The sequence below is a fragment of the Argopecten irradians genome, chromosome 15 (genome assembly GCF_041381155.1).
Source record: "Argopecten irradians isolate NY chromosome 15, Ai_NY, whole genome shotgun sequence".
NCBI classification, from domain to species: Eukaryota; Metazoa; Mollusca; class Bivalvia; order Pectinida; family Pectinidae; genus Argopecten; species Argopecten irradians.
In genome coordinates, this window is record NC_091148.1 from 34,530,209 (window position 1) to 34,553,518 (window position 23,310).

The window sequence follows — 23,310 nt, forward strand, 5'->3', positions numbered from 1 at the left end:
GCTGACCATCTAGGCTCTCGTTTCTATGGTAATTACCACGAATATTATCTGTGGTTTAGTATTTCTTCCTTTTTAGAAATGTTAATTATTATATTCCAGTAACTAGTCTTGATTGCAATGAATATTTTCCGGTTTCCATGACGATCAGAACGAAAATGGAAATTACTCTGGCCAGCTTGACCATGGGCACTGGTCACTATTGCACTTGACCCAGCTGTTGAACTTTTAGTCAGCTTGCAAAAAAAAAAAAAAAAAAAAAAAAAAACAAGCAAGTATTTAAAACATTATCAATGTTTGTAAAAGATTAATGTCTTAAAGTAAAAAAACTGTTAAGTCTTTACGAAAACAGCAATAAGAGAGCATTCTGATTTTATCGCGTAAGGTTTGTATGAAGTGAGGTATAATGAAGAGTCCGGTGGTAACAAAGTTAAGTTGGCAAGGCCTGAAATATGATTAGAGTGACCACTGGTCAGTTTGGACCAACATGGATGAGATCATTATCGACAATGCCATGTTTTGTAGCAACCATTGGAATAACATGAAAAGATATCATCTGCTTAACGCTAACTAATCAATACTAGGAGAAAAGATAAAGGCTACATTATCAGGGGTTTACTGAGGGATTCTGGGATTGCTATAAGGACTTGGTTGTCCAAAGTCTACATTATCAGGGGTTTACTGAGGGATTCTGGGATTGCTATAAGGACTTGGTTGTCCAAAGTCTACATTATCAGGGGTTTACTGAGGGATTCTGGGATTGCTATAAGGACTTGGTTGTCCAAAGTCTACATTATCAGGGGTTTACTGAGGGATTCTGGGATTGCTATAAGGACTTGGTTGTCCAAAGTCTACATTATCAGGGGTTTACTGAGGGATTCTGGGATTGCTATAAGGACTTGGTTGTCCAAAGTCTACATTATCAGGGGTTTACTGAGGGATTCTGGGATTGCTATAAGGACTTGGTTGTCCAAAGTCTACATTATCAGGGGTTTACTGAGGGATTCTGGGATTGCTATAAGGACTTGGTTGTCCAAAGTCTACATTATCAGGGGTTTACTGAGGGATTCTGGGATTGCTATAAGGACTTGGTTGTCCAAAGTCTACATTATCAGGGGTTTACTGAGGGATTCTGGGATTGCTATAAGGACTTGGTTGTCCCTCATTAATACAATCACAGAATTAACTCAATTCACTATTCCACCTACATACTTGACTATTTCAGAAAATATTTCTGGTTAAATACAACAAAAAGCCATATATAAAGATGATTAACCGGCAAATGTATTGTAACATGTGTTTGCTGGAAATTATGTCATATTTTTGTAGAAGTTCAGAAAAATAAAAAGGCCTTTTGACCCCTCTCTCTCTCTCTCTCTCTCTAACAATGGTTAAATTAAAGAAATAATCTAAGGATTCTAATAATGTGGGATAATAATTAAATACAATGTCTAATAAGTGATTTGAAACAATAAGAAAATATAGCTAAAGATATAGGAAAACGGGAATAAAAATAAGACTTAGAATTGGATAAAATAATTATACTAGAACATGTTTATTTCTTGAGATAATAATCATTTATTGTTGAAAATACACTATGGTTTTTATCATAAAATCAAAAGTGAAACATTTCTTTAAAGACCAGCCAAGGAACAATGGAAAATTGTCTTCATACTCAGGTTGAATTGTGTTGAAATTGACCATTCAGGATTCCAATAAAGTGATCTAATTAAGCAGGTGGTCTTTATACAGGGGTGGTCACTTAGGCAGGTTTCACAGTAGCTTTTTCACCAAGCAATTGTAAACAGACATAGGGGTGTATCGTGGGATATCTTACAGAAATAGACCCAATCAGATAACTGTTTTATTGTTTCGGTTGATGGACAAATTAAATGGTCAGTTTGCCCTGGGTCAGATAAAAAAAGTGGCTTTAATTGTTTACATGGAAGTGGCCATCTGGTCAGTGTGTTTTGGTCAGTTCAGTGGTCAGTGCCTCCAGCCAATGTTGACCTATCTAGCTATTGATAAGAAAAATACAAATATTTCTGTAGTATTTACCCTGTAGAAGAGTACAAAATAGGAAGATAGTCCCACCCTAACAGATAGTGTACCACGGTGATTTTATACACAGAGCAAGACACGTTTTGTTGTGATAAAACTTTTGTAAAAGCTGAATGGCACAGATCTATTCTTAAAGTAATGCAAATCTATATGAATCACTGGTTGAATTTCAAAACATGCAATATTCATGGTACTACAAAATTATAAAAAAAAAATATTTGAAAAAGTCAGTAATTCTAGAAAATTTTGATACTGAAAAAAGGACCTTTTAAACGACATTCAGTTTTTGTAAAAACAACACAGACAGAGGAAAAAAAATTATGTAATTAAACTTCATATACAGGTAAAACTTTGTTAAAAATGGACATCAGGACTCAAAGAAAGTGGTCATATTAAGCAGGTGGTCACTATAGTGAGGTGGTCTCTCAAACAGGGTTATCATGAAGTAGGAGTATATTATGTTAGCTTTGTTGGATAGACAGGTGTCCTTTTTAGAGGTAGCAAAAATGTCAGTAAAGAGAGGTGTCTTTTATAGACAAGTGTCCTTTTTAGAGGTAGCAAAAATGTCAGTAAAGAGAGGTGTCTTAATAGACAGGTGTCCTTTATAGACAGATATCCTTTATATATAGGTTAAAATTGTCCTTTATAGACAGGTGTCCTTTATATAGAGGTAATGATATATCCTTTATAGACAGATGTTTTTTTGGCAGGTTTTACTGTATTAGATGAGAAATGTGAAAGTGAGTGACTTGGCTGTGTGGCTCGGTTGCCTACTCCTCCTGTGTTGTGAGGCTGTGACTTGGCTGTGTGGCTCGGTTGCCTACTCCTCCTGTGTTGTGAGGCTGTGTGGCTCCGTTGCCTACTCCTCCTGTGTACCAGCATCCCTCCCAGTCAAGGCCAGCTGCTGTGGGTCACTCAGACCCTGACAGTGATGGGCAGCAAAACAGATCAGCAGCTTATGTAACAGGCATGGAATCTGGCAGGGGGAGGCCACCAGGGGGAGCCAAAATAGTAATGAGGAGGCCACCAGGGGGAGCCAAAATAGTACTGGGGAGGCCACCAGGGGGAGCCAAAATAGTAATGCGGAGGCAACCAGGGGGAGCCAAAATAGTAATGGAGAGGCCACTAGGGGAAGCCAGAATAGTAATGGGGAGATCAGTAGAGGGAACCAAAATGTTACAGTGACAGTGGATGCCATTAGGGGAATAAAAAAGGAGAGGCAAGGCCATCAGGAAGGGAGTGAAAACAGGGGAGGTAATCGGGGGGGAGCCACAAAAGGGTGGAAAACCAAATCTGTGAGAACAGGAAGAAAAAAGGCACAAAAGTGTGACAACAAAAACTCTTAAAAGAATAAAAAAAAAAGTCTATACATCCATGGAGAAACAAGAAAAGGGAGGGGAGGGATTGGGGCAAAAAGTCCACACTAGAAGGAAAGCATCTATAGGGGAATAAAGGATAAGTTATAAGTATAATTTACTGAAGCCAGGAACAAAAAAGTACTATTGAAACTTGGCCTAGACACACCAGGGAACAAAACAGAGGATCCACCATTGGGAAATAAAGACTGAGTTATTAGTATGATCTGCTGATATAAGGTACAAAAATGTACTCTTGAAATTGAGCTTGAAATCATCCTGATTAACTTCAAGGGTCCCAAAGGGAGCTAAGTAGTACAATTCAAAGGTCACCAGGGGGAGCTAGATGTCAATGAAAAGTCACTTGTGTGTGGAAATAATTTGGTAAAATTACTCTACACCAAATCACTTGTCAGAGCTGTCCAGGAGAATATCATCTCCTAACCTGTACACAAACATGTCATCAACACATCCGTATCCCAATTAATTTCAAATTGAAGAAAAATACTTTGGCTGTGTCTGACACTGACAGGATGGGGATCGGATGTCTGTACACAGGGGAGGCTACTCTTTACCCAGGGGAGGACAGACTGATCTATTCTGTCATGCTTCACATGTTTTCTGGCCCTTATAGGTCCCAGGAGAGGATGCTAAAGTTAGGTAGGGGGCTAGGGCTTATCAGGAAAACTTAGTCTTATCATGAAGAAGTGACCAATTTAAGAATTTCTATTTTGAAGGAGAGCTATTTGTGTTAGCTAGCTGTTCTTTGAACTGCCAAGAATGTTTGTTAATGACCTTCAACAAGTTGAAATCTTTGTCTTTGAGAACATACTCAGGGATTTATTGTGTTAGAGGAAACATGAAAATAGAAATAACATTAGCTGCCAAAGCTATTTTCCAACAATGAAGCAAAAAAAGAACTATTTTCGCTTAATGAAATAAAGTTATTTTTTCCAATAACTAAAATAAAAGGATAAATAGCTGAAATCATAAAAAAATGATTGTTTGAAATAGGACAATTAAATCAAGAAAAAAAAATTCTTAATGAAGTGGGAATAAACTACCACTAAATTGAAATAATATTAAAACTATAAGACTGGTATTTTGACTATTTTCATAAATACCTAACTGTAAACATTAGGACTGATAAATTACTATCATATTTCCGCTGCATACCAAAACAGCTTGGGAGGCAAGCAGAAAAAAAGAAGATAAAATCACAGTATTTCACGGCCAATTGATTTAAGTATAAACTTCAGCACATGCCAACATCACGCCCCCTCGACATGAAGGCAGGTCTACACGGTGGTCAAAGCATGCGGTGTGAAATTTATATGGCCGACAAAACAGATGTGTGGGCACATAAACAAGCAAAACAGTCATTGATTGGACTCTGGCATGCTCCAAGGAGCGGGCTCGTGCCAAACAAATACTTCCATTTCAACAATTATATTCTAATCACTGTATAAACGGCATGTCAATTGCTTGTGTAGGCTCCTCGTCTCCCCCCTCCCCGTCCACCATCCACGGCAGCAGTTTCTGGGGAGAAATGGCAGTGTCAATAGCATCGGACATGGAGATTTGTTTTTAGATAAAGAAAAGAAAACATGTATGGTTTCGACATGAGATGAAAAAGAATAGAAATATTGTATCACTTTCTTAACAATAGGAAACATGCTTCTGGACATGAGTCCACACAAAAGGATATCGTGTTTTGATTTTGGATATGAAAGAAGTTCCATATGTGTTGAGGATCCAGCAGATGTAGAAGCAGAGTTGATGAAGAGGCATTTTTCTTTTTCTGAAATGTTTTAAGTTTTGTAGTTGAAGTGAATTTGACAGCAGATTGAGAGTAAATTGATACCCTCTTGACGAGAACAGATTTTTTAAGTGATATTTTAGTGTGTAAACATTGAGTGGCGGCCATCATGCTACTTAAGACAGCGTTTCCTACACGAGTTATACATTTTTAACAATGTCCATTTGAATAGAGGTGATGTTTTATGGAGGCAGACAAACAAATAATACTTAAAAAATTGACAAGACATGAAGAATGATTGAATTATTCATTTTCATTTCAGTAAAATTCTGACACATGACATTGACATTAAATAAATCTTATACAAAGTATTAGTTACCATGGTAATTTATTTTTTATCATTTTTAGAATAAATATAAGAAAGAAACAAGGAGAACTTCTGAGATGATTTGTTTAAAGTTCTTGACTTTGCCAATTTCATTTGGTGTCATATTGAGTGGTACATTTAAAAATTTTTTTTATAAATATTAGCTGATATGTTTGAAACTAAAGTGTCAAACTAGAAATGAATAAAAGCAAAACTGGCCTTAGTGACCACTTCAGTATATAGACCACCTACTTATAGAAGACCTTTATAGAAGACCTCTTTTATGTGATCCCAAATGGAAAAGAACAATGTCGTCTGCCTATCTTTATCTCTTGGGTAGTCTTTATAGACAGGTTAGACTACTATTTATTAAACACTTTCAAAAAAGTTCTTTTTCTTTTTAAAACAGTAATTACATGAGTAGGAATTTAAAGACCAAAATATGAAAGAGAGATTTGATGATAATTCTTCACGTGTAGAGATATTTTCTATAAAAGTTACGATATATTTACGAGCGTAGCCATTGTCTATATATCAGTCGTGGCGTCGCTAGGAGAGTAATAGGAGTCGAACCACGGTAATTCACTACCAATTCTACAATCACAAAAGTGTACTTGCTGAAAGAAACGCGAGATTATGGAAAATGAAACATTGTCACAAATCAAATCAAGGAGAAAACTAATGTCTGCAAAGCTCCTCTTCATTTCTCATTTAGCCAAATCCTTCAGACCTTTTTATTAAATTCGGGAAAAACTCGATCACCGCTGCTCTCTTTCGGATCGTAGTTGGCTCTACGGTAATTTCCCCGGGGTGACTTTGTAACAGACATTTTGAACTGTCAAAACTTGTCAAATGACCTGTAGTGTGGCAATTTGAGACAAGGCTATGACCTATGTCATTTGCCGATCCTCTGGGTGTTAAAATATAACCCCGACTAATCACTCTCGCCTGGCCAAAAATCAAATGATCGGCATGGCAGCTTTATGGGATAGCTTCGATCATATATCATTATTAAGTTTTTGCCTATTCAAGATTCGTTGCAGATTTTTTTTTTCTGATATCTAAATTTGCTTGATTTTTTTTGGATATATTCATTAATATATCATTATGGAATTTTTGCCTATTTTAGATATGTTGCAGATGTTTTTTCTGATCTCTAAATTTGCTTGATCTGTATATTCTTTTAGTTTCCTGCAGTCTTTTATTCTTCAGTTATGTTCTAAAAATGACAATTAAAATCTGGTATTTGAAATGAATGTTCTTTGATGTTGCTATGTTTGGAGGGGGCTTATTTAAACATGTTGAATCAAATGTTCATCTGTATTTTGAAAAGTGTCAAAGATAAGATTATGAAAAATAAAAGTGAAACGAAAAAAGAAACAAAATGATGAAAAATTAGAATAAGATTGTAAAAAAATCAATAAATCAATAAAAAAATTGGTGGAGCTTTGAAGAATTTCATTTGATAATAAAATCTAAAGAGAAAAATCTGTGATAGCTTAAAACATAATTGAACATCAGGAAATAAAATTTGGGGATACAGGAAATTATGAAAAATTAAAACCCAAAAATCCATAGAAAAAATCCAGTGGGAAGCAGAATGCTGGACAAGCCTACAAGGTAAGGGAGTGTATTAACTCAAAGCTCGTCATGCATATAAATTACTGCCGCGCGTAAATTTTTTATCGGCCCGTTTTATTGCTGCTTTCCTCCTCCACTCGCTGACTTCCTTTTTCCTAATTGGTGCGTTAGACTGTTTTTTGGCTCTACCCTGACCACTGGTCAGCAGTTTGGGTTTTATAGGCTGAGCGTTATTGGTATATATATTGATTTTGCGTGGCCATGGACATCTAATATGAATCATAGTTTTTAGCAAGCAGTCTGACATACCATGGAGAAAGTTTAGGTTCAAATCGCGGCCAGTCTCCAATATTGACGCGAGTAACCTTGTTACTATCCGCTTCATGGATACAATTTCCCATTCATTGCCGTTGTTGAGTTATCTCCCTTGGTAAAGAATGCTGATGTTTGTTTTTTCCCACTGTGTCAATGTTGATTTGTTTCATACTTTTGATATCAGATTTTCATTTATCTAATTTATTTTTTACTTGAGAGAAGTAATTAATTAAAGGTTTAATTTATTTAATTGGCTTTTAATCAGATTTTCATTTATCTAATTTATTTTTTACTTGAGAGAAGTAATTAATTAAAGGTTTAATTTATTTAATTGGCTTTTAAAAAAATATCATAAAGGGGGCTTATTTGGATAGAAAACAAAATTAAGTAATACCACCTTGGCCTAGTGGTTTGCTCAAGATTTAACCCACATAAGACAGTTTCAGGAAATTGCCGATATGTTAATGATTTTTCTAGTGGTACTCTGGCTTTTCTCCACCTTCAAAGTTTTTATCCTGAAGTGACGGTAGAAATTTTCATCTAGAAACGATAAAACCAAATATATCACCAATTATTTTCACAGAGAATATTGTTAAAATACTTGTAGGTCTTTTATCCAGATTTAATCCAATTTTTCAGAAATTTTGTAATTAGCGATTGAATACATATCCTTGACCTCCTGACCTTCCCTTTGAAACTTAATTTATAGATAATCTATTGTGTAAATTGACCTCGTAAAAATCTTGGCTGAGGGCAGTCCTTTGTGGATGTATTTTATGAACTTGGCTTGCTTATATTGATTCTGTTCGTATTCTGGCCACTGGTTGGTCATTTTTGTGGTCAGTTCTGAGACATAGCTAACTATTTGTGTCAGCGATGACCATTCTAAAAACAGTTCAGATTGATTTAACCAGCCCTGAGTGGTCAAACGATTGGTTTAATTGTTAATGAAGGTCATTTATAGTTGTGATGGGTGGTACCTCAAGTAAGGTAGATTTTCAGAATTAAGATGCCCCACCAAAGACAGAGCATAAAATTCATTATTTTTATCATTTAGATAATAATTAATAGTGTATATATGTCTAATTGACACAAAAATATATGTAACATGATTGCTTTTGTTGTTGTGCAATGAGTACCTCAGTACATATAGGGCGGAAGTGTCATGGATGGTTTTTTTCAGGGTGCAATTCATTATTTTAATTTTTCTTTATTGAAGTAAGATAAAAAGTTCAAACTTTTCAATGATGTTATTAGTGAAAAGTAAGTAACTTTTGTTGTTGAAGAAAAATACTAATTCACCTGCTCCTGTTTTTAATAGATTAAAATTAACATTTATTGGTGCTTAGTCTTTTTGGTTCAATCACTTAGGGGAGATAATCAAGTATAAGTCACTTAGGGGAGATAATCAAGTATAAGTCACTTAGGGGAGATAATCAAGTATAAGTCACTTAGGGGAGATAATCAAGTATCAGATCTTCTGATGAAGTCCTTGAGTCTGGTGAACAGTCTTTTAGATTCAAACATCAGGGGAGATAATCTAGTATTACCTGAGAAGATCTGCTGTCTAGCATTTTAGGTTCCAAATAAGGGGAGATAATCTAGTATTTGACATTACCTGAGATAATCTTCTGTCTAGCATTTTGAGTTCCACATAAGGGGGGTAATCTTGTATAAGGAATCATCAGTGAAAGCCAATGGAGTGTGTTGCCCAGTCTTTTAAGTCCACGTTCAGGGAAGATTATCTGTTTTTAAGTTCAAATTTAGGGGATATAATATGTTTTTAAGCTCAATTGAAGGGGAGATAATCTGTCTTTTAAGTTTAAATTAAGGGGAGGTAATTTGACATTAGATATTCACTGTGAAGGGTCTGCTTGTTGGTCTATTCACACATGAAATGTATGTTGACGTCTTACTTGGTAAACAATTGTGTAAAATGTATATATAGATCGGGTAGATTAGGTACATTTACCCTTGAGTCCGGAATACATACCATAAAACAGTTTGTTTGATTAATAATTGATTATCGTAGGCTCGCTAACGCACAAGGTTACAACACTTACCTGTTCTAGTAGTAAAAATATCTAATCTAGTAGGGACTTATTTGTGTAAATGTTTTTCGATATAATCTGGCCTGGATCCAATTCCTTACAAGCCTGGTAAAGATTGAGGTAAACACATTCTTCAACAAGCCCTCCAAAATAGTAGTCTTGGTGACTCTAGGTTTTGGAGGCTGGGTGGTCAAGGTGTCATGATCTTCTACCACTCGAGCTCCACCTCTTGGTAATGGTGGCTGGGTGGTTAAGGTGTCTGACATTCTACCACCAGTCCTCCATCTGGGTAATGGTGGCTTGGTGGTTAGGTGTCGAACATTCTGCCACTAGCCCTCCACCTCTGGGTCACAGTGACTGAGTGGTTAAAGTGTCTGACATTCTACCACTAGCCCTTCAACTCTGGGTAATGGTGGCTGGGTGGTTAAGGTGTCTAATATTTTGCCACTAGCCCTTCACCTCTGGGTAATGGTGGCTGAGTGGTTAAGGTGTCTGATATTCTACCTGTACTGGTGGTTAGCTGTATTATGCCAGTAGCCCTCCACCTCTGGGTAATGGTGGCTGGGTGGTTAAGCTGTATTATGCCAGTAGCCCTCTATGTCTGAGTTTGGTGATGTCTAACATCCTATCATACCCAATGAAGCGTTAAACACTGAGCTTCATTGTGTAGATTATGAAAGAAAGCTGTATTTGAAAGATCACTTGGTGCAGGTGTAAAAAGGTTAGATCATGCCTGATCCTGATACTAATTATCACTACTGAAACATCATCATGATGTTAACAGTTTCAGGTGCTAATGTTGCCTAGCAACACTGTACGTTTTAGCCAGATCACATGCAGTACTTGTTGACCGTGATATATATAGTGTAGATGTTTTACTGACCACCACTAGAATTGTCACACTGACCACTCTGTTACCATGACATCGGTGACAGGTGGGCTACAGTCCCCTCACACCTGTTTACATAACAATATATCTTCATTCACCATTTTGTGTGGACAAATGATACCCTGAGGCCCTCCTCCAAAATAGCTTTGTGTTTGTTACAAATGTCGCCTTTACGAGTTTGTCAACAGCTCCAGAAATGACCCTATTCTTCACGCTCCATCTAAAATATATATATGGTTCAGAAACATGACAGAATGTGTTTTGAGCCATAAACCGCCAGTTCAAGGTCCCTGGATCCAATAAAAACATTAAATGATGGCTGAACCAAGTCAAAGATATGGCCGGTTGGCCCAGTACTTGGTTACCGGATGGCCCAGTACTTGGTTACCGGATGGCCCAGTACTTGGTTAACGGGTGACCAAGTACTTGGTTACCGGATGGCCCAGTACTTGGTTAACGGATGGCCCAGTACTTGGTTAAGGGGTGGCCCAGTACTTGGTTAAGGGGTGGCCCAGTACTTGGTTAACGGGTGGCCAAGTACTTGGTTACCGGGTGGCCCAGTACTTGGTTAACGGGTGGCCAAGTACTTGGTTACTGGGTGGCCCAGTACATATTTACCCGTTAACCTAAATGTTGACCACAGTGACTGGTAGTTCTGATGTTCCAATAAAATGTTACATAAGCCCCACCTTTGAGATGCAGTTTTGAAACCAATGTAAGGCAATTTCAAGGTACTGCGGGTTGGTAGTTTTTTCTCGGTGTGACATTAAAGGACTAAACCAAAATAAGCAGAGGTTCATTGTTCAGTTAATTGATTGGAAGTCAAAATCAGTAAAACACAAGTTTAGGGGACAGGCTAACCACTGGGCAATGTGATGGGTCTATGTGGTTGAGGTGGACGGTCAAAGTCAGTAAAACCCAAGTTTAGGGGACAGGCTGACCACTGGGCAGTGCTGCTATAAACACACATATGTGTTGTTACTTATTATCCCCAGTAATTAATATCGTGTCAGATTTGTTAGTGTTTGGTGTTTATTTTATGTAGTATGTCACCTTTGCTGGTCATTTACTGACCACTAGTGCTGTCCACTAGTACCTGTTTGACCATTACCTTGACAGTGACACATGGCTAACTGTCAGCTGGGGGACCATCATCAATTCTAGACCTCATGTTGGTCAGTTCTGACAGGTAAAACAAGAAGGAATTTGGTTATTAATTCATCCCTGTACAATGTGTTGTTAATTGATATGTGTAAAAGGAGGAGTAATTGTAACAATAAAGTACAATATATTTTATGTAAATAAGATTGAAATTGACTTTTTAATAGGAGTAGTCTCTCATAACTCTTTTTAAAGTGGCTTTTTTAAGATTTGTACAATTAAATGTTTTAATATGATTGTAAATCTTTGAAGGTGAGACGTTAATAAATTATCTTATCTATATTGTCTAATTACATTATACCTAGTGTACAGGTAACAATAATGTCATAACTTTATACCTATTGTACAGGTAACAATAATGTAATTACTTTATACCTATTGTACAGGTAACAATAATGTAATTACTTTATACAGGTAACAATCTCATTACTTTATACCTATTGTACAGGTAACAATAATGTAATTACTTTATACCTATTGTACAGGTAACAATAATGTAATTACTTTATACCTAGTGTACAGGTAACAATAATGTAATTACTTTATACCTATTGTACAGGTAACAATAATGTAATTACTTTATACCTATTGTACAGGTAACAATAATGTAATTACTTTATACCTAGTGTACAGGTAACAATAATGTAATTACTTTATACCTATTGTACAGGTAACAATAATGTAATTACTTTATACCTATTGTACAGGTAACAATAATGTAATTACTTTATACCTAGTGTACAGGTAACAATAATGTAATTACTTTATACCTATTGTACAGGTAACGATAATGTAATTACTTTATACCTAGTGTACAGGTTACAATAATGTAATTACTTTATACCTAGTGTACAGGTAACAATAATGTAATTACTTTATACCTAGTGTACAGGTAACAATAATGTAATTACTTTATACCTATTGTACAGGTAACAATAATGTAATTACTTTATATCTAGTGTACAGGTAACAATATTGTAATTACTTTATACCTAGTGTACAGGTAACAATAATGTAATTACTTTATACCTAGTGTACAGGTAACAATAATGTAATTACTTTATACCTAGTGTACAGGTAACAATACTGTAATTACTTTATACCTATTGTACAGGTAACAATAATGTAATTACTTTATACAGGTAACAATAATGTAATTACTTTATACCTAGTGTACAGGTAACAATATTGTAATTACTTTATACCTATTGTACAGGTAACAATAATGTAATTACTTTATACCTATTGTACAGGTAACGATAATGTAATTACTTTATACCTAGTGTACAGGTTACAATAATGTAATTACTTTATACCTAGTGTACAGGTAACAATAATGTAATTACTTTATACCTAGTGTACAGGTAACAATATTGTAATTACTTTATACCTATTGTACAGGTAACAATAATGTAATTACTTTATACCTAGTGTACAGGTAACAATAATGTCAAACTTTATACCTAGTGTACAGGTAACAATAATGTAATTACTTTATACCTATTGTACAGGTAACAATAATGTAATTACTTTATACCTATGTACAGGTAACAATAATGTAATTACTTTATACCTATGTACAGGTACAATAATGTAATTACTTTATACCTAGTGTACAGGTAACAATAATGTAATTACTTTATACCTATTGTACAGGTAACAATAATGTAATTACTTTATACCTAGTGTACAGGTAACAATAATGTAATTACTTTATACCTATTGTACAGGTAACAATAATGTAATTACTTTATACCTATTGTACAGGTAACAATAATGTAATTACTTTATACCTATTGTACAGGTAACGATAATGTAATTACTTTATACCTAGTGTACAGGTTACAATAATGTAATTACTTTATACCTATTGTACAGGTAACAATAATGTAATTACTTTATACCTAGTGTACAGGTAACAATAATGTAATTACTTTATACCTAGTGTACAGGTAACAATATTGTAATTACTTTATACCTATTGTACAGGTAACAATAATGTAATTACTTTATACCTATTGTACAGGTAACGATAATGAATAATTAATTCATACATTTAAAGGTGATCAAGTTAAAAAGATAAAATTTGCTAACTATTACCTGAAAAAGTAAAGCAATGAATTTGCACTGGGATAATGGAGCATAGTTATCTTAAATATCGAATAAAGAACTGAACTATTATTTAATACCTGGAAAGATAAGAAAAATGAATATATGCCTGCATGTAGTGAATCGTTATTCCTTTATACGTGCACAAAAAGTAATAAATCTATAACTGAAAAAAAAATAAAAGTAATTTATGCAACAATTTATTGTATACTGATGTTTGTGGTTTGCATCCATAAAAATAATTAATGTTTTTTTCACACCAAAAATTTTCCTGTTTTACAGTAAATATGTCATAAATATAAATACCTAAAAATACCCATTCATACATTACTTACAGAATTGTAGTGATCTGAAAACAAAATACCTAAATATACCCATTCATACATTACTAACAGAATTATAGTGATCTGAAAATGGTTCCAGGATCCTATTTCTATGGTAATCGGAGCGGAGTTTAGTGACGCTATCGTAGAGATATAAATAATCCGTTTGTGACAGTATCTCTTCATTTATAGAAGCTTTTAGGAATCCATGTTTTATTACTCAAAGTCCTTTTTATGGATAAAAACACTCCATATATTATAGATATATTGTACGTTCTTATAAGAAAGTCGCTGGCCTTTTATATTCTAATGTGACTTGTTGGCCCTTTTAGCAAATATAGAATCGGGTTTAGATGATGAATGGCCGGGGAATAGAGAAGAAAAATACATAAATAAGCTTATTGTTCTTCATCATTGGTCAGTAAAAGACAAGATAATGGTCAGTAAAAAGACCGATTGACGGTCAAGACCCAGAAACAGCAGCTATACAGAACTACAGTGTGAAGATCCAGATTACTGAGATACAATCTAAAGCATCAGAGTCTTATAGAGGTTTAACAGATCTCTGAAACAGATAATGATTAAAAATGTAGGCGCTTTCTCCCTCTTTTCCAAACATATTAAAAATGATTGATAATCACTTGAGGGAGGATAAGTGCAGGTTAAAGTGTTTAAAACCTATTTAAAAAAAATCATTGAATTAATAACTTGTATTTCATTTGGTAGTAATAAAATGCTGTGTTTAGCCAAAATTCAGACTAAAAAAATTAGATCAAAAATTGTTATTTCCATGGTGGTAAATATAAAATGTTTGCTAGAAAACACAGAATTTGAAATATATTTTCTTGGTAAAAAAAAGTTGTTTTGTTGAAATTGGATACTTTAAAAGAACAACAAAAAAAACTTCACAAAAATCATTTTTTATTGCTAGTAAATGTTTTATTTAGCTAATTTAATGCATTAAAAATCCACACAAAAGAACAAGAAAAAACAACCTTCACAAAGTATATTTTTCTTTGCTAATAATTGTTTTATTTAGCTATTAATTAATGCTTTAAAACCCCACAAAATATCTGATATTTTCTTTGACATTGAATTTTAGGTACTTTTCATCCTTTGATAAATATCCCCTTTTAATTGGATCATGAAACTGCCATTCTACTATTAGTCTCATTTTCATGGCCATTTAATTGTAATTTCACTTTTTCATGGACAATACCATTGGTATAATCATTTTCCTATCTTGTCATTTTCTGTTTCCATGGTAATTAGATTTTATTGTTGTTGTTGGCTATGACACCACAGCCCAGGCTAGGTAAATACAATAAAAACCTCACTAAAGCACTCCAAACTTGCTCAAGTGATTAAAATCTAGGGGGAGATAACTCATTAGTAACAGGCCCCTGGGGCCTTCTACATAATTTATGATGGCAGTCTTTATATCATTACATCAGAGAGAGGCTGTATCAAATTTCAAATAAACAAAGAAAAATCCTATTGGTCAAGAGCAGCTGGTCACTTATGCTGGCCACTCATTACTAATGGTCAGTCAGTGGTGGCCAGAGTGTCAGCTGTTTTATATACTGACCTTGGGTCAGTTAATGGCCAGAATTAATCATAGATTAAATGTGTGATAAAATATACATTTATGTATTATATGTAGTGTGGGTAGTGGTGTATTTTAGGCTCATTTTACAGGATAAGATAGCCTGAAACATGCCCCTGCATGCCAAATGGCAGAGACACGGGGCAGTTTTATATTAATGCAGACTTTGTCACCTTTATCTATTGTTGTGTTACTGCTTTAGTAAATTGTAACCTGTCTAAACTGGGATCAGTATAGGTGACTGATGTAGCCAGGTTTCTGGATTACACAGGTTTTAGTAATTTCTATAAATTAAGAAGGAAAGTGGCATACAATTATGTCAGGATAGGCAGAGGTCTAGATTAAACAAGGCTTGTTTTTGACAAGTAAAACTGTCATACAATTTAAAGCTGTAAAATAGGTTAAGATCATTTGTTCATAGAAAGAATCATTTTTGTCATTGTAATACTTTAATATATTTTCTCGCAGATTTCTGTTTGATTGCTAATAGTTTTGAGGCGATGAAAATTGTTTAAGTTAGTGAAAATTGGTATTTTTTGTGAATGTTCTAAATTTCTCATGTTTTTACGGTTTATCTCTTCAAGTGTTTTTTTTAGGATCCTTTTTATATTAAGAACATAATTTTAAGTCCTTATCATGTATTTTGTGATAAGACTCCTTACAAAGAGGAGCAATTGAATATAAGATTAAGGTAATGATGTGTATGAAGTCAAACATGGAAACACAATGTAACAGACATGTCACAACCTGATATTTGATCTTGACAGGCCACAAAAATCTACTTTTATATCTGTCTATTAAAGTGGACTGGTCAACAGCGTTTTAACAAATAAAAATAAACATATTTCACATATCATGGCAGCCTTTCCTTCTGCCTGTTTCGACCAAATGATAATGGGAAATCTTCAATGTGTACATTCCTGTCTTAAAATGTTTCTGTCGTCCACTGAGGTTTTTAAAGTGACCACAGGGGCGTTTGTGAGATAAAAATTGAAAGAAATTGCTATTGATGGGCCTATGGCCATTTTACACAGGTAAAGCTGAAAGGGTTAGTAGCTAGAAGGCTGTTACATCATCGTGATATCAAATGTCCGGTCGCAAACACAATTCACATTCTTTAGTTGTTACTCTGGTGGAAAAATATGAAGAAAACAATGTTTATAGAAGGCTAAAGGTGGAAGGGATTCGACCCTTGGGGAAAATCCATCTTTTCCCTACAACACTGGGATCATTTATCTAACATAATGATAGGGTGGGTTTGATCAAGATTAAGGATACTAGCCAACCAATATGTTTGTTAGGGAAGTAAAGGGGAGGGAGGGCCAAAGTGGTCAAGCCATTCTTTATACTGGACTGGTCATCACACTGGTCATTAGGCTGGACATCCGTGGCCAGACTTCTCTCCATATAATCTTGTATCTGTTTGGAATATCAGAAAGGAACATCTCTGAAAAAAGAAACCATGCATTAATCAAAGATCAATTCACAATTTATTTGGTATGAGTTCTTTTCATTTGTATCACATAAAAAAGCTATCAAATGGATCCCATTGTTTTAACATGAAGTTGAACCCCATCCAAAAATTCCTTAAAAAAAAGGCTGCATTCAGATTGTGCATAGATAATGACTTAATGATAATTAACATTAAACCATAAGAAATGAATTGCATAAGTAGTAGTGAATAGAAAAGAATAACAATTTGGAATTTGTAGTAAATAAAAAAGCATAAAGATTGAATGGCTTAAATGATAAAATGAATATAAAAGAATAAGAAACATAACAGTGTAAATGATGTTGAATATAAAAACATAGAGAACTTTCCATGCTTTGGGTGCCATGTTACTATTACGACGAGTGTGGTTTTGAGTCTGAAACTTTAAAGTTTCTTAAGCTTTTATATTTGTTATTATAAGAAATTTAACAGCATAAATGATAATAAATTTAAAATATGAGAAACTTTTCCTTTAGTTTCTTAGCTTTTATATTCATTATCTTTGACACCATTAAGAAATTTTACGGCGTAAATGATAATGAATATAAAAGCATAAGAATCGTGTTGACCAGTGTTGGCCCGAGGGGAACGGCCAGATGTTGGTCAGATAAAGTGACCAGACAAATATGACCATCAGTCTGACACATGTCCAGTGATGTAACATTCAAAAGAAGAAATCTTGCCCACTGATTAAATTTGGTTTTCTCCCTCAAGGTACTTGGATATAACTGTAAATACAGTGGTCAAAATGAACATCAAAAAGCTGTACATGTTGAGGTATCAAATTTAGTAGTGATCATTATAGATCTATCTCAAAAAAAATGGAAAAGATCATTCACTGAAAAGAAATAAATTTGTTGCATAACACAAATGTTACTTGTATCTTTTTATTCATGTTTGTAAATCTAGTATATTTGTCAAAATGGACATCCGTACATGTCGAGGTACAAAATCTAGGAGTGATCATTGAAAATCTCAAAGAGAAAAAAAAATGAGGAAAAAATTATTGAAAATAAATGTAATTGATTTATATTTTCAGCCACAAAATGGTACAGATTTGTATTTTGTAGTCCATGTAACTTTCAATTTGTCAAAATGAACATCATCAAGTTTTTAACAATTACAAGGGAAGGCTCATCATTGGATTTGTAGGAAAGTTACAGAGGAGAAAATATACAGAAAAACAATGCTGAAAAAATATTTTTAGCTGCCAAAAAAAAACATTCATAGCTATAAATCTGGTAAATCTGTCAAAGCAAAAATGTTTGTAAGCCCATGTTCAAAACAGTGGAGATATTTGGTGTTCAAATTAAAAAAAAAATTAAAAAACGTATTTGCTGTGAAAAAATTATGCTTTTGTTGTTGAATTGGAAGTTAAGATATCCACAAAGATGTCTGAGAGTGTGGAAAATAAGGCTTAAAACGGTGATGGGAACTGTGTAAAAGAGTAATCAAGACAGAAACAATGTTAAAATATTAATTATAGATTCAATCTATTCTCTTATTGTTTTTCTTCTTTAAAGACAAAACATGCTTTTCTAGAAGAAAATATCAGAAAAAAGGGAAAGAAAAATGTGATCTTAGATTAATTCAGGAAGAAAAATGTAAAGATTGATCTCTGAATTAAAATTACTTTAAATTTTAAGAATTGTGTTACGTCTACAAATAATGAGTTTGTATTCTCCATGAGATGTAGGAAAAACTGTATAAAATATGTTCGTGATTAAACTCTTAATTAATAGTTCCTAATTAACAGTTATGTCCATATAAGGGAATTGACATTTTATTGGCATGTTTTATGTACCTGAGATATAGTGTACTTAAAAATTAAAAACCCTATCTATTTATCACAAAAACCCATGTGGATTTATCACATAGGCCTTATAGACAAAAATTATCAAAAAGGCGTTGGGAATATCTGGGCAATAAGTAAACTTAATGTAACAGTTTATATTTAGCAAATCACTTTTAAAGTCAGCTGTGACATGAAAATCTCTGTGACTGCAGTAAATATAAAGCAGTTGAACACTTAAAGTTAAAAAAAAATGTAACAATCCAGCTTCCCCAGATTAATTACCTGATTGCCATTTTATACTTACGTTGTAACAAAACAGGTTATGTATAAGATATGCCGTCTAACAAAGTTTCAAATTAATGATGTTATCAACTTCTATAGGTGATTAATAATTAACTTAATTCGTTTTTGGAGAAATTAGTCTAAAAATTGTTTAACTTTTTCATTAATTCCGTGTTAAGGTTTATCATATGCTAAAGATATTAAAAATGTGTGAGAAAAATGTTCACATTCATTATCGATTTAGAATTACACCATCAATGAAAATTGACGGTTTGCAAGCTGTCAATTAATGACGGTTTACAAGCTGTCAATTAAACAACACATGACTTTGTATTTTGTATTTTGTATTTTGTAAGTTTCAACATTTACTCCAACATTGAATAGATACATGTTTCATGTGCGAGGCATGGCTTCATGCTGCCTGGTGATCCCTTGATAGATTTATTATTATTACATAAGGATTAAAAGCCTTACACAATAGCTTATGATCTATACTGTAGTTTAACACTTCTGACAAAGAAAATCTTGAAATCTAAATCATCAATTGTAAAAACAGAAACACTTTGGATCAAAAACTATTTAAAAACAAAATAAAAATATTGACTTTGGAAATATGAGTCTGAGTCGTGTTCCCTTTGATGTTATTACTAATTACATAATTAAAGGGTCTTTTCTTATTGTTTGTGTGGTTCCTCCCAGATGGAATCCAATATCACTATCTAATAACCCTATCAATCCAGGGGCAGTTTAAAAGCTTTCAATCATGGCTATAGGAAAACATTCCTGCCTAATATTTACTTAAAAACTGACAATGTTTACTCTGGCCATACGCTGGTTCTGACACAATAAGACAGAAAACTGGGGTTTTACATGTTGACCAAACAACAAAAGCCCACAATACAGACATTTTTACATGTTTATAATAGAACAAAGTTTCAATGTTTAATGTTTTTTGGCCCGAGGGTCTTGTACAACAAAAGGTTTGACCATGATGGCTTGCTCTGGCCATGAAACCATTAGGTAATACTGAGTGACCGCCCACTGACCATTGATAAAATTAGCTGGACATCAGGCTTTTTTCTCAAATACATATTTGGATATGATGTGGACAGTGTACACATTCTGTTCAAAGTCAGACTAGGTAGTGTGATAAGATAACAAAACTAGTGTAGTGGTCAGTTAGTACCAACACAGTGGTCAAGCCAGAAAAGTTCTGTGTGTACTAGTGTTGTGTGGTCAGTTTTTACTCCACCAGTACTATAAGTCACTATACACAACATTAGAGTGGTCAGTTAGTATTGGTCATTGTGTAGTCAGTGGTCAGTAGTGAAGCTGACAGGGATGGACCTATTGGTGTGATTCTGTAATGTTGACCTATATAGGAAGTTGGACTGGACATTAGACTGTTTTTAACAAATATGAAAATGATGGATACAGATGCTGAAGGTGGTGAGCGTTGGAGCCAGGAGGAGGAGCACAGGTATCCATTGTTTTTACACCTTCATTGTTTTAGGAATGTCTTCATAATTATCTTACAGGTGCCCTGTTTGACTTGTACACATTTACAAACTCACTGCATAATATTGCAAAATCGTTGAAGATAAAAATTAAATAAAAATGAATTCTAATAATTTTTTAAAAGGTTTGGTGTAATTTTGCTGAACACAAGTAATTAAAGAAAAATTGAAGGTTGTAAAACATCAGGCATTTCTGTTTACACTGATACATACAAATATGGGTTGTTGATTTTTTTTGTATTTGTAATTTCTATATAAAAAGACATGAAGTTATAGTTTTGATCATTTTGACAACAATAGTGTAGTAAATGAAGAAAAATGTCATTTAAGTAAAAAATAATCTTTTTCATGTAATATTATTTATTTTCTTTCATTATCTGGTGTAAGAGAAAGATGAAAGTTTAGAGATAAACATAAATTTTGAATATAAATCCAATAATTATGACATAGTTAAAAAAATAAATACTTGAAGAAAGTTGCAAAAAAAATCTCATCTTAAATCATGTGTTAAAACCTAATTCAGCCATTGGCTAAAACACTCATCCATTCATGTATTTCATAAATATAATTTGATTAGACATTTATACCTAACTTGGACAGTGGTCAGTTTATATGTGTATCAAAGCTGGTTTATTGTTCTGACCACTACACACAAAGGATGTGAAGTAAAGCTTTGACCACTAGAGATAACAGACATTATGTAACTTAATATTTATTCATTTTATTACTAGGCATGTACTGTGATCTTAGTCATGTGCTCCAGATACACCATTGCCTAGCTGCCAAAGGTCAGCCTGACCTGTGGTCAGTTTTTCAATAACACAATGATAGTAAAAATGTGGGAGGTGGCTTGGTGCTTGTAAACTAGATTGCATGATGTGTATACAGGAAAAAATGTGGGATAGTGTATAGTAGGATAGATAGAGGGAGGGGTGAAGGATTGGGGGCTGAAACCCCTAAATATGAAATGAGAGCAGGGCTTTCATCACCTCAAAATGGGGTACACTCCCCCAAAATAGGAGATGTAGAAGGGCTAATAATAGGGGGCTAAAACTGCTAAATATGAAATGGGAGGAGGGCCTTATATACCTCAAAACAGGGGATGTGAAAGGACTAATAATAGGGGGCTAAAACTGCTAAATATAAAATGGGAGGAGGGCCTTATATACCTCAAAACAGGGGATGTGAAAGGACTAATAATAGGGGGCTAAAACTGCTAAATATGAAATGGGAGGAGGGCCTTATATACCTCAAAACAGGGGATGTGAAAGGACTAATAATAGGGGGCTAAAACTGCTAAAATACCTCAAAATATGGGATGTAGAGAGGCTAATAGATAGGGATTGAAAACCCTAAATATCCAAGGGGAGGGAGCTATATTACATCAAAATAGGAGACACAGAGGTTGAACATGTATGGGCTAATAAAAAGGGCTAAAAATTCTTAAGTTATAGAAGGGGTTAACAATAGGGGCTAGAATTTCTAAATGGACTGATAAATCTTTTTAATATCAGTTAAAAAATAAGGGATTCATTATCATGGTCTGTTATATTAAAATCACCCATATTAATAAGTTCTTTGCTCACCATATCTTTTCATTAAAAAAATTATTATCAATTGACACATACCTTATGTGTATATTACCCTAACCCCCCAAGGGTCACACCTCCATCACACAATACTGTCTGGTCAGCTTGTGTAGTGTAATGCTGACATCCCCTCCCACCCACAGCACAAAGGGTCCTACCCTGCTATGGTGACACCTTGTGTATTACCTGTTCTGTACCCCCCCCCCCTCTCCAGTATACACATGTCACCCTGTGTATCCCCCTCCCCTATATATTTATGGCGACACCCTCCCACTTGTCTGTGCCCCCCTCCCTGCTCCACTTGTGTATATGACAGGTATACACACCCCTCCCACTGTTAGCAACCCCTACTGGGTTCAGACCTGCCACCCTACCTACATCACAACCCATAATGCTTAGTGTCACTGACCCCCTAATCTACAGGATAAAACATAAACTGACCACTGTCCAGACCTATTGACCACTCACCATGTTGGAGGGAAGCCCTGGTCCAAATCTTATTAATAATATGGGGTAAGTTCATAGACACTTTTAAAAGGGAATTCAATCGATGAGATGTATATCATTTTTTTGTGAAAGGGTCAATCAGTGATGATAAAAATTACAAAATAGGATATTCATTCATATAAGGAAATAAAAGGGTTAATTTTATTTTGTATCATTTCTTTAAACTGAACTAATTAACACAAAGATTTCAAATTTCAAAGATGAAACAATATTTTTTTTTTTTTTTTGTAATTTTAAAAGTTAAATTTGTGTACCAATTTAGACACACATGTATGTGCCTTATTCTGAAGATGATTTTAGCCTTATGACTTAATTATGATTTATTAATAGCAACATTTTTTGGGATAAAGAAGTTGGGTAAAACGAATATTGAACGGATACACTGGATGTTTCTATAAAACTAGTAAATTCTTTTTGCCTTTTAATACAGACATTACATTCTTATAACAGAATCCATATATAAATTTAAATACTATCACTTTTAATTCTTTTGTATTCTTTGGTTGAAAAAAAAAGTCCAGAAAAGAAATTTATGACTACTGATGGAGGCATTT

General features: G+C 34.1%; 1 protein-coding gene across 4 annotated transcripts in view; it reads left to right on the top strand.

Annotated features, from left to right (window-relative positions):
• Positions 1 to 23,310, top strand: part of LOC138308506 (protein hunchback-like) — a 102,818-nt gene that overhangs the window by 61,949 nt on the left and 17,559 nt on the right. Inside the window, exon 1 of one of the 4 annotated variants that reach the window (XM_069249514.1) lies at positions 20,434 to 20,623. The exons of the other annotated variants lie outside the window; for them this stretch is intronic. Coding sequence (XP_069105615.1) covers positions 20,562 to 20,623 — 62 coding nt within the window. The 5' untranslated portion in view covers positions 20,434 to 20,561. Of the gene's footprint in view, positions 1 to 20,433; positions 20,624 to 23,310 lie in introns of those variants that run through there. 4 annotated transcript variants of the gene reach the window in all.